At 39.0% G+C, this 24,437-nt stretch overlaps 1 protein-coding gene and 1 long non-coding RNA gene across 11 annotated transcripts in view; one reads left to right on the forward strand and one right to left on the reverse strand.

The window, feature by feature from the left end:
* The window catches only part of PRTFDC1 (phosphoribosyl transferase domain containing 1), a 46,402-nt gene extending 42,881 nt beyond the window's left edge, over positions 1–3,521 (forward strand). For 8 of the 10 annotated variants that reach the window (XM_038126678.1, XM_038126671.1, XM_038126662.1 and 5 more), the window contains 3 exons: positions 275–390; positions 1,593–1,669; positions 2,290–3,521. In XM_038126678.1, the coding sequence (XP_037982606.1) occupies positions 275–390; positions 1,593–1,628 (152 nt within the window). In that variant the 3' untranslated portion in view covers positions 1,629–1,669; positions 2,290–3,521. The remainder of the gene's footprint in view (positions 1–274; positions 391–1,592; positions 1,670–2,289) is intronic. The other 2 variants (XM_038126654.1, XM_038126664.1) reach the window with 1 other exon arrangement.
* Positions 2,372–24,022, reverse strand: LOC119696858. The gene is made up of 2 exons (XR_005255680.1): positions 23,817–24,022; positions 2,372–9,788 (listed from the first exon to the last, which is right to left on the reverse strand). It is a non-coding gene; the product is annotated as an uncharacterized LOC119696858 (long non-coding RNA).
* Between the last annotated feature and the right edge of the window lie 415 nt (positions 24,023–24,437).

Genomic DNA, 24,437 nt, shown 5'->3' on the forward strand with positions numbered 1-24,437 from the left:
GTTTTACATTTTTTTATTCAAAAAAGCACTTCTATTTCTTTAAGTATTATTGTTCTAAGAGAAAACACTGATATTATAATTAAATCCCACTCCCTAAAAAGCAGAAGATAAATTGGGCTTTTTAAACTTTCTCCTGCTGCTCAGTTTGCACCACACCAGAACTACTTCTCTCTAAATTACTGGTCCTTATACTGTGTTATGATGAAGCTGTAAATGGAGCTATACCAAGCAATTGTCATTTTAGACTTATTTAGAATAAATGATGTAATAACAGGTATGTGGCTAAATATGAAAAGAATAGATCCATCTAGAAGAGATCGACCAGTATTTGCTACTGAAGAAGTCTCTGGTCAGCTGAGCTGGGGAGGAGGGTGGAAGGAGAGTAGGCAGGTGAGTACCAGGAGGCAGCATGAAGGGTTTTGATTTGGGATGTGGGAGAGAGGGAAAATTTATGAAGCAAAAGTTACTTAAATGTTGGGCATGGCTGTGAGGTTTCAGCCCTGTTATCTGAAATATGATCAAAACATTTTGTTGTACAACTTTTTACACAGTGGAGTGGTATTTTTTAACATTTAGAATTTAACCCAGTAAATTAAGGCATATATTTGACTCGATTCAGTAATGTTAAACATATAAAAGAGGCAAGAAAATTATTTAATGAAGGGTAGCTTTATATTTTTATGTATTAGCTTTTGAATGAAACAGATTTTATCCTTCCTTATTCATAGTGTGATGAATTTTATAAAACATCAGAGATCTCTTTCGTAAATCACTGACAATGGTGTAGCATTTCCTTACTTACCTAAATTTACAATTCCAAAGTGCACATAATCTCCAATCTTAAACAACTGAATAAATTCCTTACCTGAATACCTGTAGAATTTTTTATGTGGACTTATTTTTGTGTCTGTAAGACTGGGTTTTCCTCTAGTTATTTAGAGAACAATTTGGAAAGAGTCTAACTTGTTTTATGTAGTGCTGATATTGCACAGACCTTCACACTCAAAAAGATGCATGTCTGTGCTTGGCTTCAGGTGTGTGAGTTGTATAATTGAGGTGCACTGCATGCATTTACTTTGTTAAGCATGTACTTGAATCTTCATAAGGTTGGGGTTTAATTTAAAAGCATTTGACATGTTTTGGTAGCATAAAATATGAGATAGATTTTGCTATTCTTAGCAGAAAATATATAGATCTCTGAAAGTTACTTCTGATTTAATATTCCACATCTTTCCATCATTACTGTGATACGGGACAGTAATCTTCACACATATATACCAACGGAGCTTCTAAATGCAAGCAGAATATTCCAGCTCTGATTTTGGCTTCCTTCCACAATGTGCCAGTGATAATTTTATACAAAACTATCCTCTCCTCTCCTCTGACTTTTCACATCCCTTTCACAAGTACTCTATGACTGGGAACTGGTAATGGGGCTACTGCTGACCACGATGTCTCAGATTCAAAAGTAACATAGCCCCAACTGACTGCATATAAGTAGAGTTTGGTTGTTGAGAACCACACAGGAATTTAAAGGCTTATAACTGCCACTGACCTTATATTGATGGTGTTTGTTGTTTGTCTCACTACAGATTACGGATTTGAAATTCCAGATTTATTTGTGGTAGGTTATGCCTTAGACTACAATGAGCACTTCAGAGATTTAAACGTGAGTTTCTTATAAAAAAATAGTTTAAAAAGTAACTCATCTACTTTTTCCATATTTATTCTCCTACATATCCCACAATTTTTCTCCTCCTTGGGGCCCTGTGGAGGTGTGTCTTTGACATGGTTGGGATTTGGGATCCTTTCAGTGAGTGCAAAACTCCCTGCAAAACCTCAAATAACCCAAAGGAGTTCTTGCTCAGCACTGTGAACAGTTCCCTCCCCCTAAGAGTTCCCTAAATTTCCATCTTCTGTGAGCCTAGGGCTCCTCAGGTACACCATTGCCAGTATGTGCAGAGACAGCAGCAAAAGTGAAACACAGGCACAGGTCAGATGGGTTGTCTGAATGATGTGTTGCCTGTCCCTTTTCTCAGAGAAGTGAGGATGGAAAGTAAGGATGCTTCTTGTGGGCACTCCAAGGGAAGCATCTCAAAGCTGGGAATTCCAAGTGGGAAAACTTGCTGTAGCTAGAAAGTGAAGTCAGAATTCACTTCAAGATGTCTGGAAAGGAAAGAGTAATCATAAGATCACTAGGTTGGCCAAGCCTAAGTATTTGTGAACAATTAATTAATAATTAATAATGTACTCAACTATACTTTTGCAATCTGTTCTGGTTTTTTTCAGCACATATGTGTTATCAATGATCATGGCAAAACAAAATACAGAGTCTGAAGCAGTAACATCTATACCTGAATATTTCTGTGAAGCAGAGATTTGACTACACTCCCTCGAGCATCTTCCAGAAAAGCGATTCAACTGGCTTGTATGTCTTTCAACTCAGTATAATAAGGGCTTTACTCTAGAGATGCTGATGAATATTTACATAAGTGAGAGGTCTTATCTAAAATGTGAAGCATAGGACTTTTACAGTTACTACCTTTATTAAGTATTAAAATTACCACCTAAGATGCCTTTTGACTAATAACTTGTCTGCCTCAGGTCTCATTGTGAACACACCTTTTCTTTGCTCAGTTCTTTATTCCACCTATTGCAATTCACGTACTTCACTGTGACACACAAGATAGTTCAAAAGTGCCATTCTGTACATAAGGATTATTTTACAAGATTTTATTGACTTTATCATGCAAAATTGAAAGCATTTTTTGGACTTAATTCCACAATTCAGAAGTTTCAGTGGAAGTTCTGTGTTGTTTTGCAGTTCATTACCCACTCTTCAAAACATTTTAGCTCTCAGAATGTGCTGAATTAGAGTGCAGGTCAAAATGAACCTTTGCAAGACACTGTTGATCCAAAATGGGAAGATATCATGGTTCTGGTATGTCATGTAGCCATAGATCTGACCTGTTTAATGTGCTGAATTTTAATCAAGACAAACAAATGCCAGGCAGGTTTGAATTTCTGCATGGTATCCCTTTCTTCTCTAGGACACAAACAAGTATAAAAATTAACAGTGTTCTCCTGAGCTAATATTCTTAACTAAACCTTATTAAGCACAAAAGTTTAATGTTAGTCAGACAATTATGCACCTATGATTTGATTTTTGTAACATGTCTAAGTAGAGACATTTTGTAACCATCTGTCGAGAATACAGGTCTGACAATGCTGAAGAAGAAATATACAGGACAACACAGGAAACCAGTAAATGCATGAGTGTTGTAGACTGTAGACTCCTTCCTTTATAGATCATGTTTGAAGAAGTTTGTGAATTTTATGTACTGTATTAGCTGTGAAAAGTTTAATTCTGTATTAAACATAAGAGTTCTTAATAGTTTCCCAAGGGAAACCAATGCAAAGTAAGTAGCTGTGTATCAGTAGCTTTGCTCTGAACTATGAGAGGCAGATTGTTACTAGCTGCAGATTCCTATAATCTAATAAAGAAACATTAGGAATACTTATTACATTGTACAGTTGTTTGTTTTCCTGCTTCAGCATATTTTGCACATCCCATAAAAGCTTTTAAAAATATGCATTTACCTGGTAATCTAAACATACCATAGGTATGTATTCTGTAGCTGATAAGCTATTGTTATTTGGATAAAATCCATGATGTTAAGGGAATGAAAAACATCAAAGAATTATGGTGATTGATAGAGAAATGCCTTAGCTCAGTTCTACTCCTTTACCTTGTATTTTAAAAGAGTTCTGTTGAAAAGCTTTCCCTCAGAGTAAATTTCTTCTGGTTTAGAGAATAATGCATACTCTTACAGACCCTGGAAGAAGCCGCTGAAGAATTTAATCCCTTTTTGTTTGATGAGAGTGGTAAAGTTTTTCTTAATGCTTCTGACTGCTATAGATTTAGCAGTAATGGCACATTGCATAGACTGACATGCTTAGACTCAGGCTTAGTCCAAGACATCCATTAGGTTATTTTTTTCCCTCTCTTCTTGAAAAATTACAGTCCAATTCACTTTGCTACAATTGTTAGCTTTCAGCTACAGCAATAAAAATTTAGTGGGTGAGTTAGTGTAGAATTAGTGTGAAAATATGAATAACTGTAGATACAAATAATTCAGACAATGTTAAAATTGTTTAATTGGAAGACTCAGATTATTAAAATCTACATACTTAAAAGAAAAGACCAGATTTCTAGATATTATGAGAACTGGAATGTTTCTTCAAATTCCTTTCCTCCTTTCATTATATTTTTAACATTGTGGGAAAGGAACATGCAGATTTCATTAGTGAATTTGCATGTGGAATTATTCTGTGAATAAGGAGGGGTGTTCTCTTCTAATGTCATATTGGATTTTGTACCTATATGTATCTGAGCATCTCCATGTTATCTCAGCTGCCATCCACATTACTTTTTGCTTGAAGAACTTCCACCTGAAAAATCAGCTTTCAATTACTTTAACAATCAGACTTCGAAAATCATTAGTGTAACTAAGGGAACAGGTAATCATGCATGTATGACTGATTAATATTGGGCTTATTGGGTACTCTTTGGTGTGCTCAGAGAATTTATTGTCTTGGGTTTTGGTAATATTGTTGATTCCACTCCTTTAACTAAAAGGCCACTAAGTATTTTTCAGTTGTGGTTGCATGCTATGACCCACAAAGCTATGTTTGGGTTTTTTTAATCAGTTCAGCAACATCTGTTACATAAGAGGAGAAGATGTTCTCTAAAATCCATTATTTTCCTTGGACATTGTGTTTATGGGCAGGCTTCCATTTTTATCTCAGTTTTTCTTCTTGTGCACTTAACACCAGCATCTTTTCCCCACCAGTTGAACACAAATTAATATGGACAGTAATTTTGTCTAAAGTGACATAAATACTTATCAGCCATCCGGTTTTAAACTTTATTAATTTATGTCTGATTCCAAAATATCCAAAAGTGATTTTCTGGAGAGAAGGCCAAACTAGGAACAATAATTCCTGCACCTTAATTAACAGTATATAAATTAGGATTTCATGTTGCAAACCATAGGTATAGTCTGAATATCTAGTAATTTCTGCCAAAAAATAGAATTGAAATAGTCTAAAAGGTCTGTAATAATAATAGTATTTTTCAATTCATTCAGCTGCTGTACTCTTCTAGTTAGAGCTGGACAAAGTAGGAAACAGTGTCTGTTTGATTGATTGATTGATAGATTGATTTAGTATTATATTTCTTGACCATGTTATGTTAATCCTCAAAGTGTTATTAATAAATTTGTATAATGTAAAATTCCAACATTTCCCCCAAAACAGAATACTAACTGTATGTGATATTCAGCTGCTGAACAGTTTCTGATCTGTGAAAGTGTGAAATCATCACACTTTACTCACTGTTTATGCACAGTTTTATATATTAAAATGCTAAACTTTGAGATGCACTTAAGTTGTGAGTCATCACTATTGATCTATAAGAATCTGTAAGAATAAGATTTATTTAAATACAAATAGTTGCAATTCTAAATTTTAATATTTCTTTAAACTGAAGAAGGCTGAATCTGTTTCTCTGCATATCTTGCATTTTGATTTGCTCAGATAACAGAGCAGTGAAAACCTCTATTGTAACCAAACTTGTTATACATGCAAACTGTAATTGATTCTAGCTACCTTGAAAACTTTAATTTTCAGTTTCAGTTAAAAATCAGAGTCTCAAAAGAAAAACATTACAGGGTTGTTTAGCAAGAGATAGGACTCCTTGCCCTTTTGTAAAACCATCATATTGGAGGATGCTTTTTCCTTCTTTTACCTTTTAAATGTTTTCCAAAACCTCTCATAATCTAATTATAAAGATCTGAGATGAATGCAGTATCTCAGTGTACTGGGAAAGGTATCCTAAATTCTTCTTCTCCTGAAATTGGAGGGAGAAATGTAGATACATAAGTTAATGTAGGTGTGTGTTACCTCAGCTCAGTCTTCCAAAAGTTAGCTCTGGCTGTACCCTCCACATGACTAAGGTGGCTGAGTCAGCCTCCTCCTGTGCTTGTCTCAATGTCCCCATTTGAAACTTTGTAGGTGAGAGAAGCAGGCTGTCAAGTGCTTTAGCCATCCTTTCAAAACACTGAGAATACAGTGGAGGGAAAAGAAAAGCTTGTATTCTAATTTCATACACTTTTCACAGTTACTTTTTTAATGCCACATGCCTTCCTCTGGGAAGGCAGCCTTGTCCAGCTATCCCAGTACCTGGCTGAAATGTTTGTACCACTAGGTACAAACAAGCACTGCTGTCCTTGCCAGGGATATTGAAATCCGTAACAGCACCACAGCAACACTTGGATGGCTAGAAAAGTTTGGTCACAAGCCACAAACTATACTGTGGGATTATTTTGTAGTGTTAAAAGGAAAATTATTTATGAAGAAACAGCAATATTATGTACTTATAAATGATAGAAGGGAAAGACACTCCAAATAAGAAAGGCAATACAAACAGACTGAGGAAAGGTTGCCCTTTATTTTGCAGAAAACACACAAAATTTTTTAGAAGGGAAAAAAGGAGACATTAGTTCTGGGTGAGGCTCCATAAGCCCTTTGAAGGCTGTCAGCTGTAGTTTGGATGCTTGTGCTGTTATGCAGAACTGGCTGACCCTGCCTTCCTTTCTGTCAATAAACCAGTGCTTGGTTTCTTTGTACCTTCACATGGACACATGCGTATCCGCAGCTGAACTTTTCACTGCTGCCAGCAGTTGTTTTGGAACACCAAGGGGTTTCCAAATGCAGAAATTTAGACTCAATTAGTTAAATACTTGCTGTCAAGCCTTGTTCCTTCTGCTGCTGCATGGAGCAATGAGCTACTGACAAACTATTGGAGTCTGCAGTACAGCGATTTATGTCTAATACTACGTTTTGGATACTGTTCAGAGGATGACCTTTAGTTTGTTTCAGGAGCGGCATGAAAGTTTTCCTCTGTTTTTCCATAGCAGAAAGATTCAGAAATTACTTGTAGTACTGTAGCTCTAGAAGTCTGTCTTCAACCTGCATGACTGGGCCTCTGATAATCGTAAGAAAGTGTTGTTTCTAACCATGAGACAAAATTTTATCAACTCATTACTGCATGTGTTCAAAAATACATCATTCCTACTGTTAGCAGAGCATTGTACATTTATCAGTGCTGTTAAGTCATGAGGTTACACAAGGGACAGCTATTGCTGGAAAACATATATTATGTCTTCATAGCTATTGAATTTGCATAGAAAAACATTGGAATTTAGCTAAAATGTTTTGGAAGCAATGCCAGAAAACAGAGTTATCTTGAAGTGCCTTTTCTCAGCAATCTTCCATTTTCCTGAATTTCTAGAAGTATTAATCTCTTTTCTTCAGATTTCTTATCTCCAGTTACACATTGGCTTTATACTCTATTCTATCACAATGTCTTTTAAGCAAGTCCTTACCTGTCCTGTAGTTTTTAATGACATTCACAAATGCTAGTTATTTACCAGGAAACTTCAGCCCTTTTCCTGAAACATTCAAGAGCAGATTTTCAAAGGTGCTTATGCATCCAGGAAAATTTTATGGGATTTCACCTGCTTGGATAGGTGCCTAGCTGCATCCTTCAGTGACCATGTACCTTTGAAAATATGTTTCTTGCCTAATCTGGATAGACTGGGAAAATAAGCAGTAACATAACTTGGAATGAAACCAAGAGGATATCACAACAAAAAGAAGAGACAGGCACAATCATGTCATTCTTTCATGTGGGTATGAATATCTCTTTGTCTTTCTGAATCATGCAAGTGTTTAATTGATTTATTTGTTTGGGTTTTCATGAGAATTATTACAGTAATGTTTCTGCTTTTTCTTAGGAAATTTGGAATGCAGTGAGAGTGCTCAAAATTTAGCTTTTGGAAATAATAACTCGGCATAAACATTAACACAGAGAGACAGAAAACAGATCAGCTACAAAGGAATATTCAACAACAGTGGCAGAAGAGTCAAGGAGAGTAAAAAATGAAGTGTCATAAAAAAACTTAAGCCATAGAGTATTGATTGGAATGGATCCACCCGTGGGTGTACAGGCAAGATATTAAAATTGGTTAAATATGACCTGCTGAATGAGTGTGGAGATGGCAGCTTTTTGCTGAGAGCCAGTTTGGTCCTGGGCCCATTTGTGCCATATGGGAAAGAAAACCATAATAAACTGAAATTGTTTATCTTCCTTCAGAAGTATTTCAGATAATAACATGATGCTATTAACTGTGTTCAAGCTTTTAACTACAAACACTCATTCCAGTACTATTTTGCCTAAGCTGTAGACAAGACAATCTCAGCCCTGTAAAGTCAATCTCAATCTCTCTGTTTTTAAATTTAATCAAGTACTAGACACTGATGTTACTCCATCTGTATAGATTCCAGTGTTGTTCCTCACAGCCTCTCTGTCCTATTTTCTGAGATTTTAAGATCTTTCCATCTCAAGCTTTACCCCTATTCCTTACATCTTAATTTATCCCAATTCCTCTTAGCCTATTAACCAATTTACAAGCTTAGCAGATGCTGGGAGAGAAGTGAAGAATGATCTGCAGACAGACACAGCTGAGTTTGCAATCCTAAGAGAAAACAAAACCCACAAAGTGCTGAGACACTCTGTGGGGTGGCAGTCATTGGTCTTTCATGGGAGATTTTAAGAAAAGTAGCAAATATTTAACATTAGGGGGGAAAAAAATCTTTGCTTTGTATCCAGAAGTGTCAGAGTGGAGGTGACTGGCTTGCAAGGCATGGAGGGAGGATTTTGTGCCACCACCACCGTCCAGTGTGGTTTTGTTTGCTGCCAGAGCTAAGGCAGCAGCTGGGGCTGGAGGAGCAATCCAGCCACTGCGAAACAAATAAGCACAACTAACATCCTCCTTTGCTGCAGCATTTCTAGCTCCAGTACTCAGACAAACACAGAACAGGGTTTATCCTGGTCAAGTCTGGCACATTTTTGATTCTGTCAGGCCCCAGCCATATCTCACAGCAGTCTAGCCAAAATATGCCTCAAAGTATTTTAATATTTTCCCCACACAAGTCACAAGCTGGACTCCAAAGCTAGCAAGTGTTTTCCTGATTATGGTTCATTTATTTATAGAAAAAGAGTCAAACATAAAAACACATTTCCTATGCAGAAGGGAAGAAGGAAATCAAGGGACATCATGGCACTACCCCAGGCAGATCTGAAGTCTTTGGTTGGGAAGAGATTTACCATGGTTATTTTCCATCCTCTAAACTGTGTTTAGACTGTCTCAACTTCAGAAGTCTCTGAGACATGTAAATTATTTTATGCAGAAGGACAACAGTATTTTGTGAAGCCAAAATGGTGAGTGAAAACTGTATGGAAAGCTACTTAGGAAGGAGTGCACGCTCTCTGTGTTTGAATGGCACACTCACCCCACACATACAAGCGCCATTCCTACAGAGGAACGCACCCCAAGTTAATCCCCTACGGAGTCTGAGCAAGATTGTACCAACAGATTTTTGTTAGCATAGGTGTATACATGAACATACTATCATTTTCAATATAGATGTTATTCCAAACATCCTTTTAGAGTCCTTTTGGCTCCTTTAATATAATGACATCAGCCTAAAATTAGGAATGGTGATAATATTGTTAACTACAAGAATGTAAATTTTGGGCACAAAATTTCATACATCATGAAATGGCATGGGAAGGCAGCCATGCAGTTTGAAGTAAGGATCACCACAGGTTCATCCACCAATGTTTTCTTGAAGTCTCTGCTGTTGAGGTAAATCTTCATTACCTGAGGAGACAAAGGCACGTAGTAGCTCTTCTCAGCCATTATTTGGCAGACTTTCCAAATTCATAATAATTTACAAGGCCCATTTCTAGTAAAGCAAAAAGAATAGAATATAAACTCTTGTTTATGAATCATAACAATCATCACAGAGCACAGCTGCTTTATTCTCCTCTGTAGTTTACCTGCCCATGAAATCCAAGGCTTTCTCCCTTGAGGCTCTTCAAGACCAACCTGGCCTGCCTAAAGCCACAGTTTCATCCACAGCCATTATCCTGACAGAGCAGCCAGAACCTTTGTGTCTTCCACCTTAATTTGCTAAGAGAAACCCTTTCCCAGCCAAAGCACTAAACGATGTAAAATTATTATCAGTTATGTAGCACAGAAGTGGCCACAAAGTACTGGGTATCGGCACAGCCTATGGAGTAACAGGCTTGGGTTGAACTGGGATGGGGATAATGGCATTTTACCCTGCCATTTTTGGAAGGGCTGGGCTGGTAGGATAAGAAGGACAACCACGGTCTTTGGTTTATGCAGCAGCCAGAGCACCTCATCAGAAGCACAGTGCTCCCTCAGGGCTCAGAGCCTCTCATGGCAGCTCCCAATGTGAAGTCCAGCACCCTGCTGAGATCTCCTGGTATTTTCCAAGCTCAGCTCCCAGTGTTAGAGCAGATGGGATCACAATTTAAAACTGTAACGGTGTAGGAGTTAGCTTTTCACCGAGAACAAGCTCTAAATAAAAAATGTCATCACGCTACCTTTATAAACATCCCTGCTCTTCTCCTGAGGGTTTGTGCTGCTCTCGCTGGCTGCTGTTGCTGCCTTGGTTCAGCTTCTTTCCAGAACCAGTTTTTCTCACCCTCCACTGGCTCTCACTCTTGCTCAAGACTGCTTCATAAATGCATGGTTTACAGCTCAAAATTACCATTCCTGACCTACCACTCTCTCTCAGCCTGTGGCTACAACTGAAATAATAGGGTGAGTGGGGAAAAGTTATTTTGAAAATCAAGAAAGTAGGTGATTTCCATGTTTAGGTTTAATCAAAATTATAGTACCAAGATATGTGAAACACCAAGGCCTGGCTGATGTTCTCTGCTGCTGTTGAAAGAAGCTGCTGCCTTCACTTCTTCAGACAGTTTTGATATATAGCGAAATATAGTGTCCTAGTAGATAAGACTGGAGTTATTGTAAAAATGGAGAGCAAACAGATAAAGATCTGCCAACTTGTAAATAATTATTTAAGAATTTAGAGTTTGGAAAGATTTTGGCTTTTAAAAAAAAATTCCTCTTCCCTGACACACTTTGTGAAGTTCCCTCACCAGCTTATTTTCAAGAGTCTTTTAATTAGTCATTCCAGGAAAACGCAACACATTTATCATTTGCTCTTTTGTCTATATGTTCACCTAAGCTGAAAAATCTTGGGAAGTTGCTATCACTCTTCTGAGTTACTTCATATCAAATTTGTTCTAAAAGTTAGTTTTAAAATAGGCAGTTAAAAATTCATCTGCATTAATTGCTTTCTGAAAGACAAAAATAATTCTTATTTATGTATAATGTTCTTATAATAATAGTTGTTCATAGAAATGTGCACATAGAAAAATAGCTCAAAATAAAAATCAGTTTTTTCTATCCCTGTTTTGATAAAGTCTCAGCTAAAAGGTATATGAGAATATTTCTCATATTCTCAGTGATTTTCCAGAATTCTACCAGAACCTCTGTGTCCAATGTTTTAGGTGAGTAACTTTTAGACACACAATTCCTGCCTCACTGCATATCAAGTGTGCTTCATTAGCTCTAGTTTACTGACCTGAAAAATTCCAGTTAAGGGAATCCTCATAAGTCTGGTTTTAACTTAGGATTCTCACTTTTTTATACTTGCAGCAAGTATATTTCAAAGGTGGCAATGCAGATTGCTCATCCAAATTAACTTTCTTGTTGCCCTCCCTTGTGCTTTCCACAGCAGGCCAACGCTCCTTATTTCTCCTGATACGTCTTGTACGTGTTCTCAGGGGATCCCGTTAAAGTTCTGAATTATCTCAGTGACTACAGAATTGTTTCCTCTCGCTCCTGTGACATTTTATGGCACAATAAGGCAGCCTTGAAGTGACAACAACTGGCTTTAGAGGAATATCCTTCATCATTTCAGCCCTTCCGGCCATGACAATAGGATAGTATATATGCTGGGCCTCATCTGAGTTCCTGCCACAGATTTCTGTGGCAATGCCAGAGATGGCTGATGTGCTTTACCCAGTGCACTGCAATCAGCAGCTATCTCTGCAACCCCAGGTTTGCTTTCTGGACTGGGCAGGCACCTGCACAAGCTTTCCAGCCTGCTGAGACCCCCACCTCGCTCCCATCCTTGGGACTGGTTCTACACACAGGCACAGCGCAATGCCGGAGCACAGTCCGATGTCCTGGGCCTCTCTGGCTAGTTTTAACTATTTGCAACACCTGGAGAAACTTCTAGAAGCCCCTGCTTCTGGATCTAGCTTGTTTCTCCTGTGCACCAGCTTGCTCCTCTTTGTCTCTATAGATCTGTCAGTCTTTTCAAAAGCAAGGACTTTTTTTCCTGACAAAGCCAGATTCTTGGCACATTCTTTCAGTGTTCCTTTGAACATCCAGTCAGCAAACAACATCACAAACACTTGCCTGCCCCCTCATTGTTTCCTGACCCTGATTTATGAGAGGTCAGCATGATAGATGTTTAAACTAACCACAGGCTCAGTTTATGCCAGGCCATTCCATCTAAGCTTTCATGTCATATTAATAACAATTTTTTAAAATTCTATTGCAATTTAAAACAAAAGCAACAGCTGTATGCTTTCAGCTCCCACCCAAATATCAGGTATTGCTGAAGGCCAGATTCCACCCCTCTTCTCCTTTCTGGATATCATCTTCTCTTCTATATCTTCATATTTTCAGATCAGTCTTGAAAAACATGGAAGCTCACCTAATTGAACGGACAGCCAAGTGCAGTGACATCCAAGAGAAAAGCACTGCATTAGATAAGACTGCTACAGGTTGGCTCTTTGCAGATATGTCTGAGCTGGCTTTCACAGCACAAATTCAGGATGTGGGCAAAACCACAGATTTTCTGTTTCAAAAATTGAGAAGTTACAGGCATGTATAAGCATTACTTTCAAACTAATAGGGAGTTTGCCAGAACAAATGAAACCAAGGTTCTGCAGGGGCTGGGGTGTCCCAGCTTTTCATCCTCAGCAGCGGCACTGAACATGGCAGAGCAGCATCCTGAGGGGATGCCCCATCACAGGCCTGCCAGGTATGCTGGGGTTTAACTAATTGGCCCCTTGCCCAACAGATCAGCTGCTAGATCATACTCTGCTTGCAGCACCTATTCCCACTCTCTTTTTCCCCCACTGCAATTCTTTTATTGTCTTCCTGCATCTTTTGTTGTATTTCTGGCCCTGCTTTGTCTTAATTTTGCTGGAACCAGCAGCCTTCTGCTGTACTCTCAGACTGAAGGATCTGCTGCACTTCCTTTTTGGTCTCCCAGGACTGCTGCTGAATCTTCTGGCAGAATTTCTTTCTTGTAGTTTTTTTGGTTGGTTTTTTTTTTTTTTTTTCCCAGACTCTACTGAAATAGCTGTTTGCCTTTCCAGTCAGAGATGCTGCATTACTACCAGGAGCAGGTGGTTCTCGTTCCAGAAATTCCTGTCAAGAAACTGAAGCATGTGACATCTTGTGAATCACAGATTCTTGCTGTCTGTCCTGACAGTTTCTCTTATCTTTTTGAGCTGAAGGCTGATCCTTAAAATGGATAACTAAGTGATATTGCATACCATGCCACTACAGTCCACCCAAATTATATAAAGACAAATGGCTTAGGTGGAGTCACAGCAAAATGCAGAGTTAGAAAAGATCACTTGATGTTGGTCTAGACAAAACTTTTATATTTGTACTATTGCCTCCCAGATGAATTAAAAATTACATAGCCTTACTGCTCCTAAATCAGTTTAAAATATCCTAACATTTTATAACCCCTGATTTATTTTCTTCTTCGAAAAGTTCAACTTGAGATCCTATTTGCCATTTTGCAGCCTTTCTTTGTTCCTGCCTGACAACTAGAATGCTGGTGACCCTAGTGAGCTGCCAGGCACTTCAGCTTGTTCCAGAACAACTGAAAATGTACCCCCTTAAACTGGGCAATCTGTTCAATGAGAAACAAAAATGCATAAGGGAAAAAAAGCAAGAAGTTATAGAGAAAACTAATTTTTAAATATGTATTACAGAAAGTTATCTATGGCAAGAGTGGATGTAGAGTTTAAACTTCTACAATTCAAAATCTGAATGTCTTATACATTTTAAAATGTATCTCTGGGCTTGGATGTCTCTGGCTAGGGTCAGTCTATTTGGCAGTATCTGAACTGAGCTAGCTGAAAGGAGATTCTGCTGTCTCCAGACGAGTTCTTCCAGTTTCTATCACTAGCCATCACATAACAACAATAACTTTACACTTAGCTCATGAAGATATGCCAGAGAATTTTCTTCCACACCTCGCTGCAGTCCAGATGGGCTGGAAGGCAATGCAGTGTCCCGGGAACAGCCATGCCTGAGCCCATAGCAACTTTTTGTCCTACTTAGTATCTGAATGTCCTTGTTTTCACTGGCGTGCGAAGGACAGGAGCCTGGAGCTTGTGTGCATGCTGTTGGAGTGGCCCCTGATAATGTCAGTGCCACGGAGTTACAGCCATTACCCCTGCTAACAGCAATGTTCTCCTGCTGCCTCCCCAGTGCGTTCACGGCACAAGAGGAAATGGCGTATCTGCAGGTGCGAGTTGCAATGCTTTCCGAGGATACTTTAGTCTCTCCCACCTGAAAAAATCCTGTCCTTGACTCTGGTTGTCCATCCAGGTGCTCCCTCCTCCTTGCTGAGGGTCTGCTTCTTGAGCAGCACATCATTGCTCAGAGTTTTCTTCTTCAGTTCTGAACTAACTCTTCCCTGACTCAGCTCCTGCCACCTGTGCACCACTGAATCAGTGTACTTGGCTCATGATGTCCATGAAGTTCAGAACTAGAGGCAAGGTGAGTCTTTCATTCTAATTTTAAACTGTCACTTTAAAAACATTTTAAACTGTTAAGTGTAAAACTCAGGTATATTAAAGACAGAAACTCGTGGGGGAAGAAGAAGGAATTGTGCATCTCTCTTGGCGGCTTCCTTATAATGAGGGCGAAGCAGGAACAGACTGTTCTATTGATGCTTCCAGAAAGCCCAGCTGTCTGTTGAGGGTCCCACAAAAGCCCCTATTGATTTATTTCTAGCTAATACTACCTTCCTCCTCTGATCTGTCTCCTACTTTCAGGGGATTTGCTCAGGTTAGTCTCCATTCTTTCATTTGGCTTCCAGGATTCTATTTCTGCTTCCACATTTTTAATCTCTCTTACAAGGTGTTAAGGGATCCTTATTCTCTTTTCAGCATTTTCTGAAAATTCAAGAAATAGCTGTATTCAATCACCTCATCTTCCCTTTCTGTACTTTGCCTCTGAAGGATCTCATCATAAATACCATTTTGGCAGCTTTCTCCATGCTTATGATTCACCAGCTTTTCTACTTCCTATTTGTCACATTCAGATATTTCTGGTAATCTTTTAATGCCACTCCACTAAACACATTTTTCTTGCAACTTCTGTGTCCTCTTATTATAGGAACTTGATTTTGGTTTCTCACATCCGTTCCTCCCACCTTGTACAACTTCTGTTCCCATAGTTCTGGTATGGGTAGGAAAGTGCTGATGGGTTTGTGTGGGGTCACCAGTCACTGTAACTTAAAAAATATGATCAAGTCTCAGTGAGGTTTGGTGAATGGAAGTAGACCAAGTCTTGAAACGATCCTTTAGAACTAACTTGTACTAGCTGTTACTCGTTTTTTTGTTTGTTTTTTCCTTTTTGTTTGAGAAGGTGACAAAACATAATCAAGCCTACCAGATTTTTCTAAAGACAACTGTATCCAACTGTGAAGGTGTAAACACAAAAGAGAGGGGCTGAGTTCTTGGCAAAGACTGACAGGGAATAACTGGGAGTAATGAGATTAAACTGAACAAAGGAAAACCACTGAAGGTTGAACATCAGGAAAATATCCTGACTGTGTCTATCAGACCATGGACTAATTTCCCATGGGAAGAGGTGGAAACTCCATCTCTTGAGTCATTTAAAATTAGAACCGATAAATCACTAAAAAACAGAGGGTTGGGAACAACCCAGTTGGAATTGGAAGGGGATGAACTAGACAGTTTTGGAAGACGTTTTTAGTCTCAGTCTCTCTTCCCCTGAAATTAAATAACAAGCCTTGTTTAGGGTTTGCTCACGTGGGACTGACAAACCTGCAGCTGCATGTGTTGTACTCATTGTGGCCAGGTTGAAATGCTAATGTGACTCTGTCTGATCAGTTTTCTCTGCTGTGGCCACATCACAACTAAAGCCTGGCAGGGTGACCAGAGACTCCTGTATAGGCCCTTCTCCTCCCCAAATCACAGGCCTGCTTGGCCTGTCCCTGGATTTTTCTGCCAAAATCCTTTGTTTTCGATGGATTCCTTGTTATTTCCTACAGCACATACCCTGCTGGGCTGAGCTCCCCTAGATGGCAGAGCTGAAGCAATTTACAATGCAAAATGCTTTACACAGCCCTTCTGGAGCAGGGACTGCCATAGCCAGCCCTCTAATTTCTTCAGAGCTGCTGGCTAGAAACAGCTTCTGTTGCCATGGGTCACTTTTTGCTGCATGTGAGAGATGCTCCAACTCCATGTGCAGTTAATGCAGTAAGGGCTTGGTCCCGAAAGGATATTGTTCCTCATAAACTATTCAGGTTTCCAGTTCTTAAAAACATCAGGCCAAAAAAAAAAAAGGTTAGTTTATGGTTGTGCCTTTAGCAAACCCCCAGGGTCCAGCCACACTGACTTCTTGAAAAAATCAGCTATAATACAGTTGTGCAGATGCTTGGAAAAGCAAAAAAGGTGATGAGGCAAGTTCAGAGAAGATACAAGTGATCTTCTTGTGTATTTACATTTTCTTGCCTTCTGTTACACAACACGAGGGGTTATCCTGTCAGCAGCATCAGTCCACACAGCACTGCTCTCCCTGCACGCAGCACTGCTCTCCCTGCACGCAGCTCTGCTCTTGGTCCACACTCAGCTGTTCTTCCAACTCACTGAACTCTACTGCAATGCATTTTCTTTGGGGTTGAAGTCCTGAGGGAACCTGAACACAAGCTGGGTCACATTTGGGGATTTCTTTTGAAATTAAACGCATAACTTCAAGTTTAAGGATCTGATTTAAAAAAATACTTGAGTTCGGTTATCTTCAGAACTGTCTTCATTTTCTATGGTTTGCTGAAGAGGACAATAGGTCAGGGGCTTTTTGGGTGTGTTATTTCTTTGTCATGTGGGCTACTGTATTTCTCAGTTGGCAAAAGACTTTTTTTCACACTATTGTTGGATTAGCACGAGATGCCTGACAGTTTCCCATCTTAGTGTCGGAAACAACTTAAAAATACTGACAATGGCTGCAATAGATCTATGGAGGAGAAAAGGGGATTCCTTGGGAAGCAAGAAGGAGCATTCCTTGGGAAGCAAGAAGATTGATCTGAACTATTTCATGAGTCTCCCTTTGTTACCTATCTGAAATTGTAAGTTTAAATAATAAAACACAATCCAAATCAAGAGCTGTGAGTACAAAATAGCAAAAAAAAAATCATCTGTGTTTATAAATGATAATTTAGAATCAGGCTAACCTTCTTAGCTCTGAATTTGTGTAGGTTTACAGTTTGTTCCAGAAGAATTTTATTTCTCCTGTAAGGACTATTCTGTTTGCATCCAGTTTTTTACTGATCATTTTCTTGTTACTCACTCTACGTTATATTTTCCATTGTTTTCATCTCTTTTTTTTGCTGAGTTTCATGATTTTTCTTTTTCTCATCTTTGATAATCTCCAGATCATTAAAAAATTTATTTTACCAATTTTTGTCAATTTTTGCTTCCTCCCTGTATCTGTCTTATCTTTATAATCACTGTGTATCTTTTTTTGATTTTCCACAGCGCAGCTTCTCAGTATCAAACACTCATGTTGCAAAATTTCCCCTTGTATAAAGATCAACAGTAAGTTAGCTGGAAGTCATCCGTATTTCATGATATTTGGCACTGAGAAGCGCAGCTTTTAAAGAGCCTCCACCCTACAGCTGCATCGCATCATTGATCCATTTAAATGCACTAATCTAGCCAAAAAGCCAATGTTTCCCATTACAACCTGTCTCTAAGTGACATCTATGTGCTAGTTTAGGAATAGATCTTCAAAACAGAGCTACTTTGGAGGTAAACCAGGAAAAGATATTCTGGTTCAGTGCTGAACACTTGCATGTTTTTAACCTGAAATAAGTATGGAGCTGTGAAGTTCCATCCAGTTATGTAGTGGGTAAAATAAACATTGTGAGTGTAGTTCACTGAAAACAAATTCTGCCATTTTGGGTTGTGTGTATGACCATTTAGGTGACTGGAAATTTGCTTCTGCATTGGAAGGGATTTCTCCACATAAAAGGAAAAATTATTAAAAACTCTGAAATTCACAAGGAACATAGGGGAGGAGATCTAACATGTGACAAATATCCCAGAGGCCCTCAGGTCTTTATAATAGTGATCATCACACTATAGCTTCATGAAAGGAGGAGTAATGAGGCCTGATCTGCCCCCAGGCTAACACAGTAGTGTGTGAGATGGCTTCTGAGTTAGTTTGACTTTGTTGACATAGTTATAATACTGGAAATCTTGCTAATCAAGATGAAGGGTCTTAAAAAAAAAAAACCCCAAACACACTGAGGCTTACAGGCCCTGTGACAGAGACACATTTTGATATAAGCCTCATAGATGAAAAAAGGGTTCCTTACAACAAAAAAGCAAAACACACAATGTATATTATAGCATATTCATTATTTCTAATATATCTATTTTGAAATAATGATCAATATCCTGCACAGATCTTCTTCCAGTGTGATGCTGCCTTCCTACACTTTCCAGGAGTCGGTGGGCTGCAGGACCCACCCCTGGCACTGCTCCACTCCAACAGCTGTCACAGGAGAACGAGAGGGTTTTCTAAGGAGAGAGTGGATAAAAATTCCTGTAATTTGGGTACTCAGGAACTCGTGGGAGGCTGTTTCTTGACTCCAAAGACAAGTCGATAAATGAGAATATACAGTGGGAGATGCACAGGCTTCGGAACGCTTTGCAGGAACTGCTCCCCGGAGATCCGCGGGGGCCATACCCAGCTACTTATGTGTTCTGGCACCTTCAGAAATACTATGGTTTCTCCTGAAGGACCATCTTGCTGCCAAATGCTTTTTGCATGTGTTCAATGGATGCCTGAGTCATAGATTCTACAGTGCTAACACTCATAAAACTAAGTTTATTTTTGATCTCCTTTCCAAAACTTCTTTTCTAATTCATAATTGTAGTGAACAGCACCTTTGACATGCCTTCCCATTAACTGAGCCTGAAGACAGACATATAGTTAAAGCCCTGAGTTGTATTTGCTTTCAAAATTAACATCCAGGCTGTGATAAATGTGGCAGTGCATGGGTAACAAAGTTATTGTTTCATGCTGTTTGCTGGCCGCATCATGAGAATAACCGAAGTAGTCTCAGTTCAAGTCACACACGACTGAAAAGCCTCGTGCTGTAGGGTGGCCTTCGTTCTCAATCCCAGTTCCATGATAAGAACATGTCTCCAATCTCTGTCTTGTCCAGGTGAATAAGGTAAGGACTTAATCACTCCTTCCTACAGAGTAGTTTAAAGAATATCTGTACAGAAGGTCTTTCTGTGATGCCGACATACAGAATACAATGACTAAAAAACCCCCCAGCCCTCAAGAGAGTGTGTACTTTGAGTTTAGTTTTAATGCATTTGGCACATAGTTTATAATGTTTCTTCACCTCAAGAGAAGTCATTTATATCCTGTTTCAATATTTTATATTTCTCTGGACTTACACACAAGTCAGGGAAAGAGATCTTCTAATAATTTCCTGTGATAGGGGACACACTGCTCAATTTTCTATTATGATTAAATAGACCAAATTTCTACATTAAGAAAAATTGCATGTACTCGGTATATTGTTTCCAGGGTCATAACCATTCTTGATATAGTTTGTGACGGCCAGACTGCTAAATTTTTTAACGTGATGAATGAAACTAAACTGAAAATCAATATTTTTGTTTACAGAAGCTTTCAAAATACAAGGCCTGGTACCCTGCTCAGAGTAAAAAATTCTTCCTTACTAAAGACAAACTTTAGTAATACAGATCCTGCAGCACAGTCACACTTGCTCTCACCCCACAAAATGGCATGACAATCTATAAAGCTAAAGAATTAGAAAATAACTAATTAACATAATTGAAATGTCTCAGTTAATATACTTGGTTAACACCAATGTTATGTTACTGAGAGAAAAATCCCCCTACACACTTGGATGAAAGCCTTGGTGTTACCTCATGTCATATTTATTTCTTAATATAGAAATAATTAATACTTTTATGTATACAGTTATACAGAGCAGAATTGCACAGCTGTCCCTGGCTAGCCATCAAAGGGATGCCTTTTATACGCAAGAATAAATTGTTACTTTTTCTGTAATTCTCCCAATATGAGGGTGGACAAAAACAAAGTAGGCTAATATGTCATTGCAGTTGCAGTAGTCTGGGCTTTCCCAGAAGTCACTGGAGAGAAATAAGAGCCCTGAGAGGTTGAGGCAAGCCATCTTACGTGTGGTATGAATGTGCCTGGCCAGCTTCTTTGTCTTTCATTGACTATTGAGGGAGCATAGCTGATTAGCTCAGATCAAATGAATAATTTATAGATGGGTAAAATCAGGTGTCATGAATACTATCCTCAGCGTCTAGTGCATTTGGAGAGCACAAGGCAAGCAGAAAATTTCTCTTGCCTCAGGATATTAAAGGGTTGTGTTATTAAGCTCCCTGTTTGCCCAGAGAGGGAGTCCTATTGCAGCCAAATTTATAAGGATTTGCTTTCTCCTGGAATAAACAATAGTGTCTGTACAGGAACACCTGAATCTGCCACAAGAGCCCCTCATTCCTGTCTTCACATTGAGCTAAACTGAAGATGAATTATACATTCACATTTTTGAAGGAGAGTACCCAGCATATGCTTTGATAATCCATTAATGTTTTCAATATTTCAGCAGTGCTCCTGCTCTGAATTGGAACCAAAAGAAGTCATTTCATTAAAAAGAAGAGAATATGATATCCATTTAATTAAAGCTTTTCCAGCCAATACGCTAAGGAACATTTAGACTCTGCAGGCATCTTATGTATAATCAATGGGAATTGAATGAGCAGAAACTGGAAAGGCTTGCAGGAAGCCAATGTAGAATGAGCAGAGACTACAACAGACTAGACCCCAGATTACAAGGCTCTGGCATTTATCAGAGAAGAATCAGAATATTTGACTACTAAGTGGACTCTGTCAGTTGAAGAGTGGCAGGTGAAGCCTGACATGGTTTAAAGCACCCTGACAGTCTGCTCTGCACCAAGTGACCCATTTGACAGGAATAAGGTGCTCCTGCAGGAGCAGGATCATTGACCAGCACAATCCCATCACTCAGAAGTACCAGTCTCCCTATAGCTGGCATCCCTTCCAGCTGGGTCAGTTGTTCCTACACCCTCTCTCAATGCAGAGCAGCATGAAAAGGAAGGGGGTGGGGCACTATTTCATTAGTCCAGCAGTCTGTGAAATAACCATTTAGCTCCAGATGCAGCTAAATCAGGGAGCTGCTTGAGGTAGCCATCTTCAGGCAGCATTAACATGGACCATCCTTTCCCAGTGATCCAAGTAATGTGCCTCACTCTCTGCTCTCAGCTCTCATCTTTGTTCTTGTAAGAACAGTATTGTCATGAACAAGAAGAGCATAATCCTCTGAACTGGAATCAGAAAACACATCTTGCAGGAGTAAAAGCCAAAAGATGACTCCTGCAGTGTTTCCAAGTGGTTCATCCCCTTCGCTAAAGCAACTAATTATTGGAAGGGACTTGAGCTCTGCACAGATGTTATTTACCTCTATTTTGAAATGCAGAAAGTTGCAGTAATCTGTTGATTTTCTTTAACTCTTTTGTGCTTTGGAAGTATCACACAGTTCAAAAGGCAATATAACTAATTTTTAAGAAAATTATTGATCTGCCAGTGTTTTAATAACTTGTTTTATTAAAAAAATAAATAAATAAGGAAAAGTGGCATAGAAGCTATGAGCAGCACACAAAACAAGTTTTAGTGCATAGAGAAGTTTGACAAATGATGACTGCTGCAAATCTTCGCTTTTTCTCTGGCTTTCATCAAGATTTCTCTAAAACTTAGACCGTGTCTCCAGAAGAACAGCCTGACACATTGCAAATGGAATAGAACCTGTTGCTCCTGCAGCTGGTCTCACAGGGGATGAGAAGAGCAAACAGGAATCTGTAAATCAAGGGGGAGGGTTTTCCCTTTGAATGTCTTTTTTATATTAATCAGATCCAGTTACTCAGGCTTATTACTTTTATAAATATTGTAACAAACTTGTGGCCCTCACCTCAGGTAGTCAAGTAGATCTGAAAGCTAATAGTCCATCCCCACCTGATCAAAAGGAAAGAACACTCTTAATATATCAAAAATATTAATCCCTGACCCTAGACACAAGGGAAAAATGCTTTGCATTACTGTGCTCATAGTTTGTTTTGTATTTTGCTTAGGCCCTAAGGACTGCCTTGAGAATTAAACTAACTTGGACTGCTTTCCCTTGCCTCCCTTGCAACTCTTTGGTCTAATCCTGAAAATGACCTTTGTGTGGACATACTTTGCATCCACACGGAGCCATTTGGAGTCTGGCGCATCTGAAATAGCACAATACTGCAGCGAAGAGTTCAAGTATATCTAATGAGTTAAAATATTTGGCTGCTGCTTTTTTCTGGGAAAGCAGTTCTGAAATGAACATCTGAGGGTGTCTCAGCAGAAGACTGGGCTGAAAATATTCTGTAAACGTGGCTTTGTTCCTTAGCTCATTATTTTAATTTCGACTTCTCCCAGCATTATGTTATTGCTGATCAGATTTCTGGATTGATTTTTGACTAGATTTTAAGTTCTAAGTCCATTGCCAAACAGGGACAAAGTGGTGGAAGGTGCTGATGATTAATTTAGTCACACTAGAAATGTGTTACACGTAATGCTTTCTTCAGTCAATTCAAAAGCATGTTTCTTCTTTCCATACTACAGTTTGCTTAGGCAATCAACACAGCCCATTCACAGAAAATTAATGAGCATTTCTGTTCATTAGTTGCAATAATTTATATGGCTGGATTCTAACATTGGTGTTTTGTTGTTTTTGTTTTTTTTTCCATAAAGGCAGATGAGCCCCTTGGAACCTAAACCCAATCCTGGGTGTCCTTAATTCCCACAGTTGTCCCTGTGTCGGTCCCTAAAGCCAGAGCAGAACCAATCATTAGATAATATCTCTAACTCCAAGCAGTCAGCATCTTCTGCAGCAGTTGTTTAAAGGGTTTCTAAAACACTGAAAGAGAATGAATTGTGTACTTCCTCCTCCTTGAAAGCAGCATTCAAATACAGTCCTTTCTCTGGAAGCAGGATGTAGCTTGCTCAGGAATTCATAGTTATTTTTTTCAGGAAGCTATAGTAAAAGTTTAGTTCTGTTAAAATACCAAAGATATTCCTAATCCAATCTCTTCTGGAAAATTTATAACCTTATATATATATATATAAATGTAAATACAATCCAGCTTGCCTCACATATTTGGTTTGGTATTTGATTTGTTTGTTTTCTGTTTTTATTTCCTTGTGGGGATCATGCTTCTCTGGATGCTGTCTCCCCATTTTCCATCTCACTTTTTATAAGCTTCAGCAGAAAGATGGGTGTTGGGAAAGTGGTGGCGAAATAAACCAACCAACAACCCCCCAAGCAAGCAACCAAAAAAAAAAACCCACCCCAATGTAATATCACTTTCAGAGCCTAGTCCCCATAAATAGTAATCAGCTTACAGGTTTAGACACCTTCTGGCCTTTGGATGACTCCTGCTGTCCTAGAGAACATCTCTTGTGCCTCTTCAGTGAAAAGAGAGCTGAGCAGCGGTCGGTTGGCGTAAGTAGCAGCACATGAAGTCAGCTTTAGAAGCCAGTAAAACCGAGTACCTGGTTTCTACAGGGTATCTGGCAGTGAGGTTCTGATGAGCTCAAACTGAAGTGTAAGCTCTTTGGACAGAGTAGGTAAAATGTGGGAGCAGCAACTGACACATTGCCTTGGGGTGGGGCACATCATTTTTGGAAGGAGGGAGAGTTTGAATGAAATCCACATATTCATGTGACACATCTAATTTTTACTCCTGAGCTTTTCCTTAATGCCTGAAAGCAGTCTTGATCCAGCCCAGTTTTAGAGGCAGATTTATTATATGGCAGAGCTCAGGAGAAAGCTGCCACAATTTTTCTATCTAAAGGGAAGCAGTGGACAGTCAGAAAAAATACAAGATGGCTTGCCTGAACTTTGGAGATGGCTGTTAGCACCCCTGTGCTACTAAAACAAGGCTTCGTTAATCAGCAGATCAAGCTGATGATCATGTGATAAAGCAAGGAGAGACAACACTGTTGTCAATTCCTCACCAGTTA

This window comes from Motacilla alba, chromosome 2 (genome assembly GCF_015832195.1).
Source record: "Motacilla alba alba isolate MOTALB_02 chromosome 2, Motacilla_alba_V1.0_pri, whole genome shotgun sequence".
Classification (NCBI taxonomy): domain Eukaryota; kingdom Metazoa; phylum Chordata; class Aves; order Passeriformes; family Motacillidae; genus Motacilla; species Motacilla alba.